At 56.1% G+C, this 13325-nt stretch overlaps 1 protein-coding gene across 1 annotated transcript in view; it reads left to right on the top strand.

Moving 5' to 3' along the window:
* The first annotated feature begins 110 nt into the window (after nucleotides 1-110).
* Nucleotides 111-13325, top strand: part of pex14 (peroxisomal biogenesis factor 14) — a 370669-nt gene continuing 357454 nt past the window's right edge. The window contains exons 1-2 of the mRNA XM_072477722.1: nucleotides 111-121; nucleotides 987-1020. Coding sequence (XP_072333823.1) covers nucleotides 111-121; nucleotides 987-1020 — 45 coding nt within the window. The remainder of the gene's footprint in view (nucleotides 122-986; nucleotides 1021-13325) is intronic.

Genomic DNA, 13325 nt, shown 5'->3' with positions numbered 1-13325 from the left:
GTGTGGACAGGGGCGTGAAGTGAAGGAGGGAGACGGGCCTGAAGTGAGGGGCCAGGGGGGGCAACGGGAAGGCGCTGGGGGCTGTCAGATGGCCTGTTTTCCGATCTTGGATGAGTGGAAGGTGAGCTGGGGGAAGCTATCGCCCTGGTCCTGAGGCCAATATTTATCTCTCCAGCAACCTCACAGGATCCTGGGGTCTTGCTGTGCGCAGACCAGTCAGTGAGGTTGGATCCGGCGGTGGTGGAGGAGGAAGTCGCTATAAGAATGCAGCTCCGAGCCTTCTCCCTGCAGCGTCCTCCTTTCCGGTTGGGGCGGCGGTTGACGCGCACGCGCACTCTCCGTTTGAATTATCAAGAAACTATTGATTACAGGCACAGCCGCTGACTCCAAAACGTTGAAAAAAATTAAATTCTGCTGCGAACCAAAACAAAGCGACGGTGTTGGCGCGATAATTAACCAGTGCCCTCAGACAGCTACACCTCCCGGCATGCCTCAGTGTCCTCAAGGAACTACAACCCCCGAGATGCCTCAGTGTCTCCGGAAACTACAACTCCCGACATGCACCAGCGCCCTCGGGAAACTACACCTCCCGGCATGCCCAGTGCCCTCAAGGAACGACAACTCTCGGCACGCCCAGTGCCCTCAGGAATCTACACCTCCCGACATGCCCCAGCGCCCTCAGGAAACTACACCTCCCGGCATGCCCCAGCGCCCTCAAGAAACTACACCTGCCGGCATGCCCAGTGCCCTCAGGGAACTACAAATTCCGGCATGCCTCAGTGAACATGCTCCTGTCAATCTTGTTTATTTTCTAAATCTACAGCTGACTTTTAGATTATATCAAGATTTCAAACTGTCCTATTAGAGTGTTTTTAAATTGAGTGTTTTAATGGCAATGGTGTTGGAGGTGTTCTGTGATCGATTTGCGGTCCCTGGCGCCGGCGGACGGGCGGTGTGTCTGTGATCGGTTGGTCGAGTCTGTGAAGATGGCTTCCTTCGAGCAGGGCGGAGCCGCGCCAGGTGAGCAGCGCCGGGCCGCCTGTGGGTGCTCAGACTCCGGGCGGCGCCCGCCCCTCGCAGCCCGGGGCGGTCACACCAAAGCCTCTTCCCTGGGCCGGGAGCTCCTCCGGGGGAGGGTTCTGCGGTGTGGGGGGAGGCGGAGCTGCGCGGGCGGGAGCTGGAGACCCCCCCCCCCCCCCACCCCCCCGTCAACCCCCCCCCCCCCCCCCCGTCACCCCCACCCCCCCCCGTCACCCCCACCCCCCCCCACCCCCCCCACCCCCGTCACCCCCCCCCCCACCCCCGTCACCCCCCCACCCCCGTCACCCCCCCCACCCCCGTCACCCCCCCCCACCCCCGTCACCCCCCCCCCACCCCCCACCCCCGTCACCCCCCCCACCCCCCTGTCACCCCCCCACCCCCCCGTCACCCCCCCACCCCCCCCCTGTCACCCCCCCCCACCCCCCCCCCTGTCACCCCCCCACCCCCCCCCTGTCACCCCCCCCACCCCCCCACCCCCCCCTGTCACCCCCCCCACCACCCCCCCCACCCCCCACCCCCCCCCACCACCCCCCCCCCGTCACCCCCCCACCCCCTCGTCACCCCCCCACCCCCTCGTCACCCCCCCACCCCCTCGTCTCCCCCCCACCCCCTCGTCACCCCCCCACCCCCTCGTCACCCCCCCACCCCCTCGTCACCCCCCCACCCCCTCGTCACCCCCCCCACCCCCTCGTCACCCCCCCCACCCCCTCGTCACCCCCCCCCACCCCCTCGTCACCCCCCACCCCTCGTCACCCCCACCCCCTCGTCACCCCCCACCCCCTCGTCACCCCCCCACCCCCTCGTCACCCCCCCCACCCCCTCGTCACCCCCCCACCCCCTCGTCACCCCCCCCACCCCCTCGTCACCCCCCCACCCCCTCGTCACCCCCCCACCCCCTCGTCACCCCCCCACCCCTCGTCACCCCCCCCCACCCCCTCGTCACCCCCCCACCCCCTCGTCACCCCCCCACCCCCTCGTCACCCCCCCCCCCACCCCTCGTCACCCCCCCACCACCCCTCGTCACCCCCCCACCCCTCGTCACCCCCCCACCCCCTCGTCACCCCCCCCACCCCCTCGTCACCCCCCCACCCCCTCGTCACCCCCCCCACCCCCTCGTCACCCCCCCTCCCCCTCGTCACCCCCCCCTCTCACCCCCTCACCCCCTCTTCCCCCACCCCTCAGTCACCCCCCCCTCCCCCACCCCCTCGTCACCCCCCCACCCCCCTCGACACCCCCCCACCCCCTCGTCACCCCCCCCCCACCCCCTCGTCACCCCCCTCTCGCACCCCCCACCCCCTCGTCACCCCCCCCACCCCCTCGTCACCCCCCCACCCCCTCGTCACCCCCCCCACCCCCTCGTCACCCCCCCCACCCCCTCGTCACCCCCCCCACCCCCTCGTCACCCCCCCCACCCCCTCGTCACCCCCCCACCCCCTCGTCACCCCCCCCCCCACCCCCCTCGTCACCCCCCCCACCCCCCCTCGTCACCCCCCCACCCCCTCGTCACCCCCCCACCCCTCGTCACCCCCCCACCCCCTCGTCACCCCCCACCCCCTCGTCACCCCCCACCCCCTCGTCACCCCCCACCCCCCTCGTCACCCCCCACCCCCTCGTCACCCCCCACCCCTCGTCACCCCCCCACCCCCTCGTCACCCCCCCCACCCCCTCGTCACCCCCCCACCCCCTCGTCACCCCCCACCCCCTCGTCACCCCCCCCACCCCCTCGTCACCCCCCACCCCCTCGTCACCCCCCACCCCCTCGTCACCCCCCCACCCCCTCGTCACCCCCCACCCCCTCGTCACCCCCCACCCCCCTCGTCACCCCCCCACCCCCTCGTCACCCCCCCACCCCCTCGTCACCCCCACCCCCTCGTCACCCCCCACCCCCTCGTCACCCCCCCACCCCCTCGTCACCCCCCCACCCCCTCGTCACCCCCCCACCCCCCTCGTCACCCCCCACCCCCTCGTCACCCCCCCACCCCCTCGTCACCCCCCACCCCCTCGTCACCCCCCCCCACCCCCTCGTCACCCACCCCCTCGTCACCCCCCACCCCTCGTCACCCCCCCACCCCCTCGTCACCCCCCCACCCCCTCGTCACCCCCCCACCCCCTCGTCACCCCCCCACCCCCTCGTCACCCCCCCACCCCCTCGTCACCCCCCCACCCCCTCGTCACCCCCCCACCCCCTCGTCACCCCCCCCACCCCTCGTCACCCCCCACCCCCTCGTCACCCCCCACCCCCTCGTCACCCCCCCACCCCCTCGTCACCCCCCCCACCCCCTCGTCACCCCCCCACCCCCTCGTCACCCCCCCCACCCCCTCGTCACCCCCCCCACCCCCTCGTCACCCCCCCCCACCCCCTCGTCACCCCCCCACCCCCTCGTCACCCCCCCACCCCCTCGTCACCCCCCCACCCCCTCGTCACCCCCCCCCACCCCCTCGTCACCCCCCCCCACCCCCTCGTCACCCCCCCCACCCCCTCGTCACCCCCCCACCCCCCTCGTCACCCCCCCCACCCCCTCGTCACCCCCCCACCCCCTCGTCACCCCCCCACCCCCTCGTCACCCCCCCACCCCCTCGTCACCCCCCCACCCCCTCGTCACCCCCCCACCCCCTCGTCACCCCCCCACCCCCTCGTCACCCCCCCACCCCCTCGTCACCCCCCCACCCCCTCGTCACCCCCCCACCCCCTCGTCACCCCCCCCACCCCATCGTCACCCCCCCACCCCCCTCGTCACCCCCCCACCCCCTCGTCACCCCCCCCACCCCCTCGTCACCCCCCCACCCCCTCGTCACCCCCCCCACCCCCTCGTCACCCCCCCCACCCCCTCGTCACCCCCCCCACCCCCTCGTCACCCCCCCCACCCCCTCGTCAACCCCCCCCACCCCCTCGTCACCCCCCACCCCCTCGTCACCCCCCCCACCCCCTCGTCACCCCCCCCACCCCCTCGACACCCCCCCACCCCCTCGACACCCCCCCCACCCCCTCGTCACCCCCCCACCCCCTCGTCACCCCCCCACCCCCTCGTCACCCCCCCACCCCCTCGTCACCCCCCCCCACCCCCTCGTCACGCCCCACCCCCTCGTCACCCCCCCACCCCCTCGTCACCCCCCCCCACCCCCCTTCGTCACCCCCCCCACCCCCTCGTCACCCCCCCCACCCCCTCGTCACCCCCCCACCCCCTCGTCACCCCCCCACCCCCTCGTCACCCCCCCACCCCCCTCGTCACCCCCCCCACCCCCTCGTCACCCCCCCCCCACCCCCTCGTCACCCCCCCACCCCCTCGTCACCCCCCCCCCACCCCCCCTCGTCACCCCCCCCACCCCCTCGTCACCCCCCCACCCCCTCGTCACCCCCCCAGCCCCTCGTCACCCCCCCCCGCCAGCCCCTCGTCACCCCCCCGCCACCCCCCCCAGCCCCTCGTCACCCCCCCACCCCCTCGTCACCCACCCCCCACCCCCTCGTCACCCCCCCACCCCCTCGTCACCCCCCCCGCCACCCCCCCCAGCCCTCGTCACCCCCCCATTGTCTCGCTTCCCGCTTCTCCCCCAGCTCCTTTCTACCTCCTATCCCCCTCCCTCCCAGTCCTGTCCGTTCCACTGCTCCTCCATCTCCAGTTGGGAATTGGATCAAAATCAGCAGATTATTTTCAGAGACGTCAGTAACCCAGATACTCTAATTGCTTTTCACTCCCAGAGATGCTGCCAGAGCAGAGTCTATCATTCACTGATTTTAAAGAAGGGCAATCGTATTAATATGTATTTTTTGGGATCTGTGTAGTAGTTATTATGCTTCATTTCATTTCCATCTCAGTGCTATTAGAGGACTGCAAGGTACATAAACTCATTTTGAATAATTGTATTTATTTGTGTTGAGATTTTTTTTTAATATGACTTGAAAAGATTAGGTAGGGTAAGCACGATTTTAAAACATTTGCTGTTAGCCTCTGATCTTGTTTCTATTGCCCATTTCTTGATTTATTTTTTAAAGATCTTTGTCGTACTTGTAATTATGCATTTGCCTCTGTATTATAAATATTTTTCTCTCAGCTGGATCATTTTATGTTTTGCGTATCAACATCCCGGACTTGATGTGGCTGTGTGTTGCTGAGTGCCTGTACTGTGTAGCCAAACTGAGCACCTCTGCCGGTCAACAAACTTTAGCTTCATAATTACAAAATGTTGGAAAACGGATAGAACCAGAAACTGCTGCAAACGCTCAGCAGGTCAGGCAGCTCCTGATCGAGTTCTAACCCAAGGGTTCTTTGATTCTTCGTCCACCGATGCTGCCTGACCTGCTTAGCTTTCTAACATTTTTTATTTTAAGAATATAAATGCAGGGCTACAGAGGGGGAGGGGGGCGGGGCGATGTGAGACCAAGCTGGTCTTGCAGAGAGCCCATATGACCTCCTCCCGTGCTGCAACCATTGTGATTTTGGTACTTTTGCAAATTGCCCTGATGAATGCAAGATGGAAAGCTTCAACAAAAAATGTTTTTTTGTTTCATCAATATACAAATTCTGTGATTTTGTGTGTTACAGCGTTGGGTAGCCTGTAGCATGTTTTTTTCATCCCGGTGTAAAGTTCTCCAATTCATTTCTTGCTTTGCACTTCAACTCAGACCTTTTTAATCACATTTGCTTCGTGCCATTTCCAGATTTTTTTTTGATATCCTCTTAAGTTATTTTAAAACTAATTCCTGCTCCAGTGTTACAAACAAAGGGGAATTATTTGAGAACGTGGAAAGTTCAGGTGTAAATTGTGGTGATCATTTGAAATTTGGTATTCTTGTGTTTGCCCTGATGAGTGTGAGATGAAAAGCTTCAACAGCATGCCTCTTTTCAGTACAGTACGAAGTCTTACAACACCAGGTTAAAGTCCAACAGGTTTGTTTCGATGTCACTAGCTTTCGGGGCGCTGCTCCTTCCTCAGGTGAATGAAGAGGTCTGTTCCAGAAACACATATATAGACAAATTCAAAGATGCCAAACAATGCTAGGAATGCAAGCATTAGCAGGTGATTAAATCTTTACAGATCCAGAGATGGGGTAACCCCAGGTTAAAGAGGTGTGAATTGTCTCAAGCCAGGACAGTTGGTAGGATTTCGCAGCCAGATGGTGGGGGATGAATGTAATGTGACATGAATCCCAGGTCCCAGTTGAGGCCGCACTCGTGTGCGGAACTTGGCTATAAGTTTCTGCTCGGCGATTCTGCGTTGTCGCGGGTCCTGAAGGCCGCCTTGGAGAACGCTTACCCGGAGATCAGAGGCTGAATGCCCTTGACTGCTGAAGTGTTCCCCGACTGGAATGGAACTTTCGTGCCTGGTGATTGTTGCGCGATGTCCGTTCATTCGTTGTCGCAGCGTCTGCATGGTCTCGCCAATGTACCACGCTTCGGGACATCCTTTCCTGCAGCGTATGAGGTAGACAACGTTGGCCGAGTCGCACGAGTATGTACCGCGTACCTGGTGGGTGGTGTTCTCACGTGTAATAGTGGTATCCATGTCGATGATCTGGCACGTCTTGCAGAGATTACCATGACAGGGTTGTGTGGTGCCGTGGTCACTGTTCTGAAGACTGGGTAGTTTGCTGCAAACAATGGTTCGTTTGAGGTTGCGCGGTTGTTTGAAGGCAAGTAGTGGGGGTGTGGGGATGACCTTGGCAAGATGTTCATCGTCATCAATGACGTGTTGAAGGCTGTGAAGAAGATGACGTAGTTTCTCTGCTCCGGGGAAGTACTGGACGACGAAGGGTATTCTGTCGGTTGTGTCCCATGTTTGTCTTCTGAGGAGGTCGGTCCGGTTTTTCGCTGTGGCGCGTTGGAACTGTCGATCGATGAGTCGAGTGCCATATCCCGTTCGTACGAGGGCATCTTTCAACGTCTGTAGATGTCTGTTACGCTCCTCCTCGTCTGAGCAGATCCTGTGTATACGGAGCGCTTGTCCATAGGGGATGGCTTCTTTAATGTGTTTAGGGTGGAAGCTGGAGAAGTGGAGCATCATGAGGTTATCCGTGGGTTTGCGGTAAAGCGAAGTGCTGAGGTGACCGTCCTTGGACAGATCACAAACCCACTCAAGTCGACCTACAACACAGACTTCGCTGAGAGACTCTGCCGTCGCACCTCTCTCTCACTCCTCAACCACCTCGTCTGCCAGCTCTACAGCAGACGACGCAACCTGGAAACCAAGATAGAGGCCATATTCTCAACTTGCGCTCAGGATGCAGCAGACCAGCTGCGGAACACCGCCAAACAGATGAGACAACAATACTATGCCACCTATATGCATACCAAGAACAGAAAGCTTGAGAAACTTGGCATCACCACCGGCAGCAACCAAGCCACCCCCGGTGTCACAGTAGAAAACAATACAGGGAAATCTATTGTCAACTTGTCAGACTGCACCCTTCAACCAGACAAAATCGAAGTCCTCAGCAGAGGGCTTAATTTCTGCACCACCACCAAAATGGACCCCATCAGTCTCGCAGCAGACACGGAGGAATTCATCAGGCGAATGAGGCTCCGGGAATTCTTCCACAGACCCCAAGAGGCCAACAGCGAACCCAAGCAGACTACCAATGAACCGGAACAGCAGACTGAGAGATCTGCGGTGCGGCAACCGAAGAGGAAAGAGTCGAATTGGACCCCTCCAGAAGGCCGCTGCCTTAGACTCGACATGTATGCTCAAGCCGTCAGGAGTCGCGTCAATGCCAGATTCATCAGTCACATTCACAAGACAACCCCGAACATCACCCAAGCACAACGCAATGCCATCCACGCTCTCAAGACCAACCACAGCATCGTCATCAAACCAGCAGACAAAGGGGGGGCCACTGTCGTACTGAACAGAACGGACTACTGCAAAGAAGTATACCGACAACTGAACAACCAAGAACACTACAGACAGTTACCCGCAGATCCGACCAAGGAACACATCCGCCAACTTAACAGACTGATCAAGACCTTGGATCCAGATCTTCAGAGCACCCTACGTGCTCTCATCCCACGTACTCCCCGCATTGGAGATCTCTACTGCCTCCCAAAAATACATAAGGCCAACACACCAGGCCGCCCTATCGTTTCAGGCAATGGGACCCTGTGTGAGAACCTCTCTGGCTACATCGAGGGCATCTTGAAACCCATCGTACAAGGTACACCCAGCTTCTGTCGCGACACGACGGACTTCCTACAGAAACTCAGCACCCATGGACCAGTTGAACCAGGAACATTCCTCGTCACAATGGACGTCTCGGCACTCTACACCAGCATCCCCCATGACGACGGCATTGCTGCAACAGCCTCAGTACTCAACACCGACAACTGCCAATCTCCAGACGCAATTCTGCAACTCATCCGCTTCATTCTGGATCACAACGTCTTCACCTTCGACAACAAGTTCTTCATTCAGACGCACGGAACAGCCATGGGAACCAAATTCGCACCCCAATACGCCAACATCTTCATGCACAAGTTTGAACAGGACCTACTCACCGCACAGGACCTTCAACCGATGTTGTACACCAGATACATCGATGACAATTTTTTCCTTTGGACCCACGGCGAAGAATCACTGAAACGGCTACACAATGACATTAATAAGTTCCATCCAACCATCAGACTCACCATGGACTACTCTCCAAAATCAGTTGCATTCTTGGACACACTCGTCTCCATCAAGGACGGTCACCTCAGCACTTCGCTTTACCGCAAACCCACGGATAACCTCATGATGCTCCACTTCTCCAGCTTCCACCCTAAACACATTAAAGAAGCCATCCCCTATGGACAAGCGCTCCGTATACACAGGATCTGCTCAGACGAGGAGGAGCGTAACAGACATCTACAGACGTTGAAAGATGCCCTCGTACGAACGGGATATGGCACTCGACTCATCGATCGACAGTTCCAACGCGCCACAGCGAAAAACCGGACCGACCTCCTCAGAAGACAAACATGGGACACAACCGACAGAATACCCTTCGTCGTCCAGTACTTCCCCGGAGCGGAGAAACTACGTCATCTTCTTCACAGCCTTCAACACGTCATTGATGACGATGAACATCTTGCCAAGGTCATCCCCACACCCCCACTACTTGCCTTCAAACAACCGCGCAACCTCAAACGAGCCATTGTTTGCAGCAAACTACCCAGTCTTCAGAACAGTGACCACGATACCACACAACCCTGTCATGGTAATCTCTGCAAGACGTGCCAGATCATCGACATGGATACCACTATTACACGTGAGAACACCACCCACCAGGTACGCGGTACATACTCGTGCGACTCGGCCAACGTTGTCTACCTCATACGCTGCAGGAAAGGATGTCCCGAAGCGTGGTACATTGGCGAGACCATGCAGACGCTGCGACAACGAATGAACGGACATCGCGCAACAATCACCAGGCAGGAATGTTCCCTTCCAGTCGGGGAACACTTCAGCAGTCAAGGGCATTCAGCCTCTGATCTCCGGTTAAGCGTTCTCCAAGGCGGCCTTCAGGACCCGCGACAACGCAGAATCGCCGAGCAGAAACTTATAGCCAAGTTCCGCACACATGAGTGCGGCCTCAACCGGGACCTGGGATTCATGTCACATTACATTCATCCCCCACCATCTGGCCTGCGAAATCCTACCAACTGTCCTGGCTTGAGACAATTCACACCTCTTTAACCTGGGGTTACCCCATCTCTGGATCTGTAAAGATTTAATCACCTGCTAATGCTTGCATTCCTAGCATTGTTTGGCATCATTGAATTTGTCTATATATGTGTTTCTGGAACAGACCTCTTCATTCACCTGAGGAAGGAGCAGCGCTCCGAAAGCTAGTGACATCGAAACAAACCTGTTGGACTTTAACCTGGTGTTGTAAGACTTCGTACTGTGCTCACCCCAGTCCAACGCCGGCATCTCCACATCTTTTCAGTACGATTGATGTTTTGTGCTACCTAGCAACAGTTTATATTCGGGAAAGTTTTTTAAGGAATTTCTTCTTTATTTAGTGTTGCTGGTTACGTACCTCTTCCTAAGTGTCACCAGAAAGGTATTTTTAATCCTGAAACATGAAGCTTAATGGGTGCTTGAACTTCTGTGTTGCTTTGTTCCTAATGGTTCATATTCTGCTTTTTACTTGAATTTTAGACTGAGTTTGGACGTCAGCCAGAATCTAGTCTTTGGTGCCACTTTGAGTAGTCCTGTTTTGTTTTAGCAATTTGTGGTGTATTGTATCAGGGTTTGTCTCTGGTTTGTATACTGCAGCCTCGCAAATTCTCTGTGGAAGAATATCTGGAGCTGGTGATGCTGGCTGAATTTATATTGACCTTCATCCTGGAACCCGGAATTATTCTTCCTCGCGGTAATTACGAGGATATATTTACAGTCAGCAGGTGCAATTCTTGTTTTCCCCATTTCCAGGTGAACCTTGCGCCACCACATTTTGATTGCTTCAAAGTGCTGTATTAAATTTAAGGAACTCAGTGTAGTTTATTTCTTGTATCAGCCGCTGAAATGGGGCATGTTTGGAAATTGAATTGTTTGTGGTTCTAACTAGGAAATTGGATTTCATTTAATATTATTTGCCTTGCTTTTTTGTACTTTTATGATTTGCTTTTTAATGATCTGTAAGAGAAATTAGTTACTGGCTCAAATTAATGTTTCAGTAAGATATTAGGGAAGGTGGTAAAAGAGGTGGAGGAGTAGCATTGTTAATCAAGGATAGTATAATGGCTGCAGAAAGGCAGTTTGAGGAGGATCTGTCTACTGAGGTAGTATGGGCTGAAGTTAGAAATAGGAAAGGAGCGGTCACTTTGTTAGGAGTTTTCTATAGGCCTCCAAACAGTAACAGAGATGTGGAGGAAGAGATTGCAATGCAGATTTTGGATAGGTGCGGTAGTCACAGGGTAGTTGTCATGGGTGACTTTAACTTTCCAAATATTGATTGGAACCACTATAATTCGAATAGTTTGGATGGGGCTGATTTTATCCAGTGTGTGCAGGAGGGTTTCCTCACACAATATGTGGATCGACCGACAAGAGGATTTGGTACTGGGTAATGAACCGAGCCAAGTGTTAGATTTGGTTGTGGGAGAGCACTTTGGAGATAGTGACCACAATTCGATGACTTTCACTATAGCAATGGAGAGGGATAGGAACATACGGCAGGGCAAGTTTATAACTGGCGGAAGGGTAATTATGATGCGATTAGGCAAGAATTGGGGAGCATAAGATGGAAACAGGAACTGTCAGGGATAGGCATAATTGAGACGTGGAGCTTGTTCAAGGAGCAAATACCGCGTGTCCTTGATATGTATGTCCCTGTTGGGCAGGGAGGAAATGGTTGAGTGAGGGAACCATGGTTTACAAAAGAGGTTGAATGTCTTGTCAAGAGGAAGAAGGGGGCTTATGTAAGAATGAGAAAACAAGGTTCAGTTAGGGCACTTGAGGGATACAAGATAGCTAGGAAAGAGCTCAAGAAAGGGCTTAGGAGAGCTAGAAGGGGGCATGAGAAGTCCCTAGCGGGTAGGATCAAGGAAAGCCCCAAGGCTTTTTACACTTATGTTGAAGTTAGGGCCGGTCAAGGACAGTAGTGGGAACGTGAGCATGGAGTCTGAAGATTATCAGAGCATTTACAGTGCAGAAGGAGGCCATTCAGCCCATCAAGTCTGCACCGGCTCTTGGAAAGAGCACCTTACCCAAGGTCAACACCTCCACCCTATCCCCATAACCCAGTAACCTCATCCAACACCAAGGGCAATTTTGGACACTAAGGGCAATTTATCATGGCCAATCCACCTAACCTGCACATCTTTGGACTGTGGGAGGAAACCGGAGCACCCGGAGGAAACCCACGCGCACAATGGGAGGATGAAGATATAGGAGAGGCCCTAAATTAATATTTTTCTTCAGTGTTCACAAAGGAGACATGTTGAGGAGGATAGTGCGATACAGGCTGGTAGGCTGGAGGAGGTAGATATTCGGAAGGAAGATGTGTTAGAAATTTTGAGAAGCCTGCGGGTAGATAAGTCCCCTGGGCCTGATGGGATATATCCTAGGATTCTTTGGGAGGCGAGGGATGAGATTGCAGAGCCTTTGGCTTTGATCTTTATGTCCTCACTGTCTACAGGAATAGTGCCAGAAGACTGGAGAGAGGCGAATGTTGTCCCCTTGTTCAAGAAAGGGAATAGGTATAACCATGGGAATTATAAGCTGGTTAGTCTCACTTCGGTCATAGGTAAATTATTGGAACGTTTCCTGAGGGATAGGATTTATGATCCTTTGGAAAGATATAGCTTAATCCAGGATAGTTAGCATGGATTTGTGAGGGGTAAGTCTTGCCTCACAAGTTTGATTGTATTCTTTGAGGAGGTAACGAAGTGTGTAGATGAAGGTAGAGCAGTTGATGTTGTATACATGGATTTTAGTAAGGCGTTTGATAAGGTGCCCCATGGTCGGCTCATGCACAAAGTAAGGAGGCATGGCATAGAGGGAAATTTGGCCGATTGGATCAGTAACTGGCTATCACATAGAAGACAGAGGGTGGTGGTAGATGGTAAATTTTCATCCTGGAGTCCAGTCACCAGCGGTGTACCACAGGGATCAGTGCTGGGTCCTCTGCTATTTGTGATTTTTATCAATGACTTGGATGATGGAGTTGAAGGTTGGGTTAGTAAATTTGCTGATGACACCAAGATTGGTGGAATAGTGGATTATGTGGAGGGCTGTTGTAGGCTGCAAAGAGACATTGATAGGATGCAGAGCTGGGCTGAAAAGTGGCAGATGGAGTTTAACCCTGATAAGTGTGAGGTGATTCATTTTGGTCGGACAAATTTGAATGCGGATTACAGGGTTAACGGCAGGGTTCTGAAGAATGTGGAGGAGCGGAGAGATCTCTGAGTTCATGTCCATAGATCTCTGAAAGTTGCCACCCAAGTGGATAGAGCCGTGAAGAAAGCCTATAGTGTGTTAGCATTTATTAAGTTTAAGCGATTGAGTTTAAGAGCCGTGAGGTTATGCTGCAACTGTACAAGATCTTGTTTAGACCACGTTTGGAGTATTGTGTGCAGTTCTGGTCACCTCATTATAGGAAGGATGTGGAAGCATTGGAAAGGGTGCAAAGGAGATTTACCAGGATGCTGCCTGGATTGGAGGGTAGGTCTTATGAGGAAAGGTTGATGGAGCTAGGGCTTTTCTCATTGGGGCGAAGGAGGATGAGAGGTGACTTAATTGAGGTGTATAAGATGATGAGAGGGATAGATAGAGTGGACGTTCAGCGACTTTTTCCTCGGGTGGAT

Source organism: Scyliorhinus torazame, chromosome 16, assembly GCF_047496885.1.
Source record: "Scyliorhinus torazame isolate Kashiwa2021f chromosome 16, sScyTor2.1, whole genome shotgun sequence".
In the NCBI taxonomy this organism is placed as follows: Eukaryota; Metazoa; Chordata; class Chondrichthyes; order Carcharhiniformes; family Scyliorhinidae; genus Scyliorhinus; species Scyliorhinus torazame.
The sequence above is the reverse complement of the archived record's forward strand: the minus strand, read 5'-3'. Positions and strand labels throughout refer to the sequence as shown.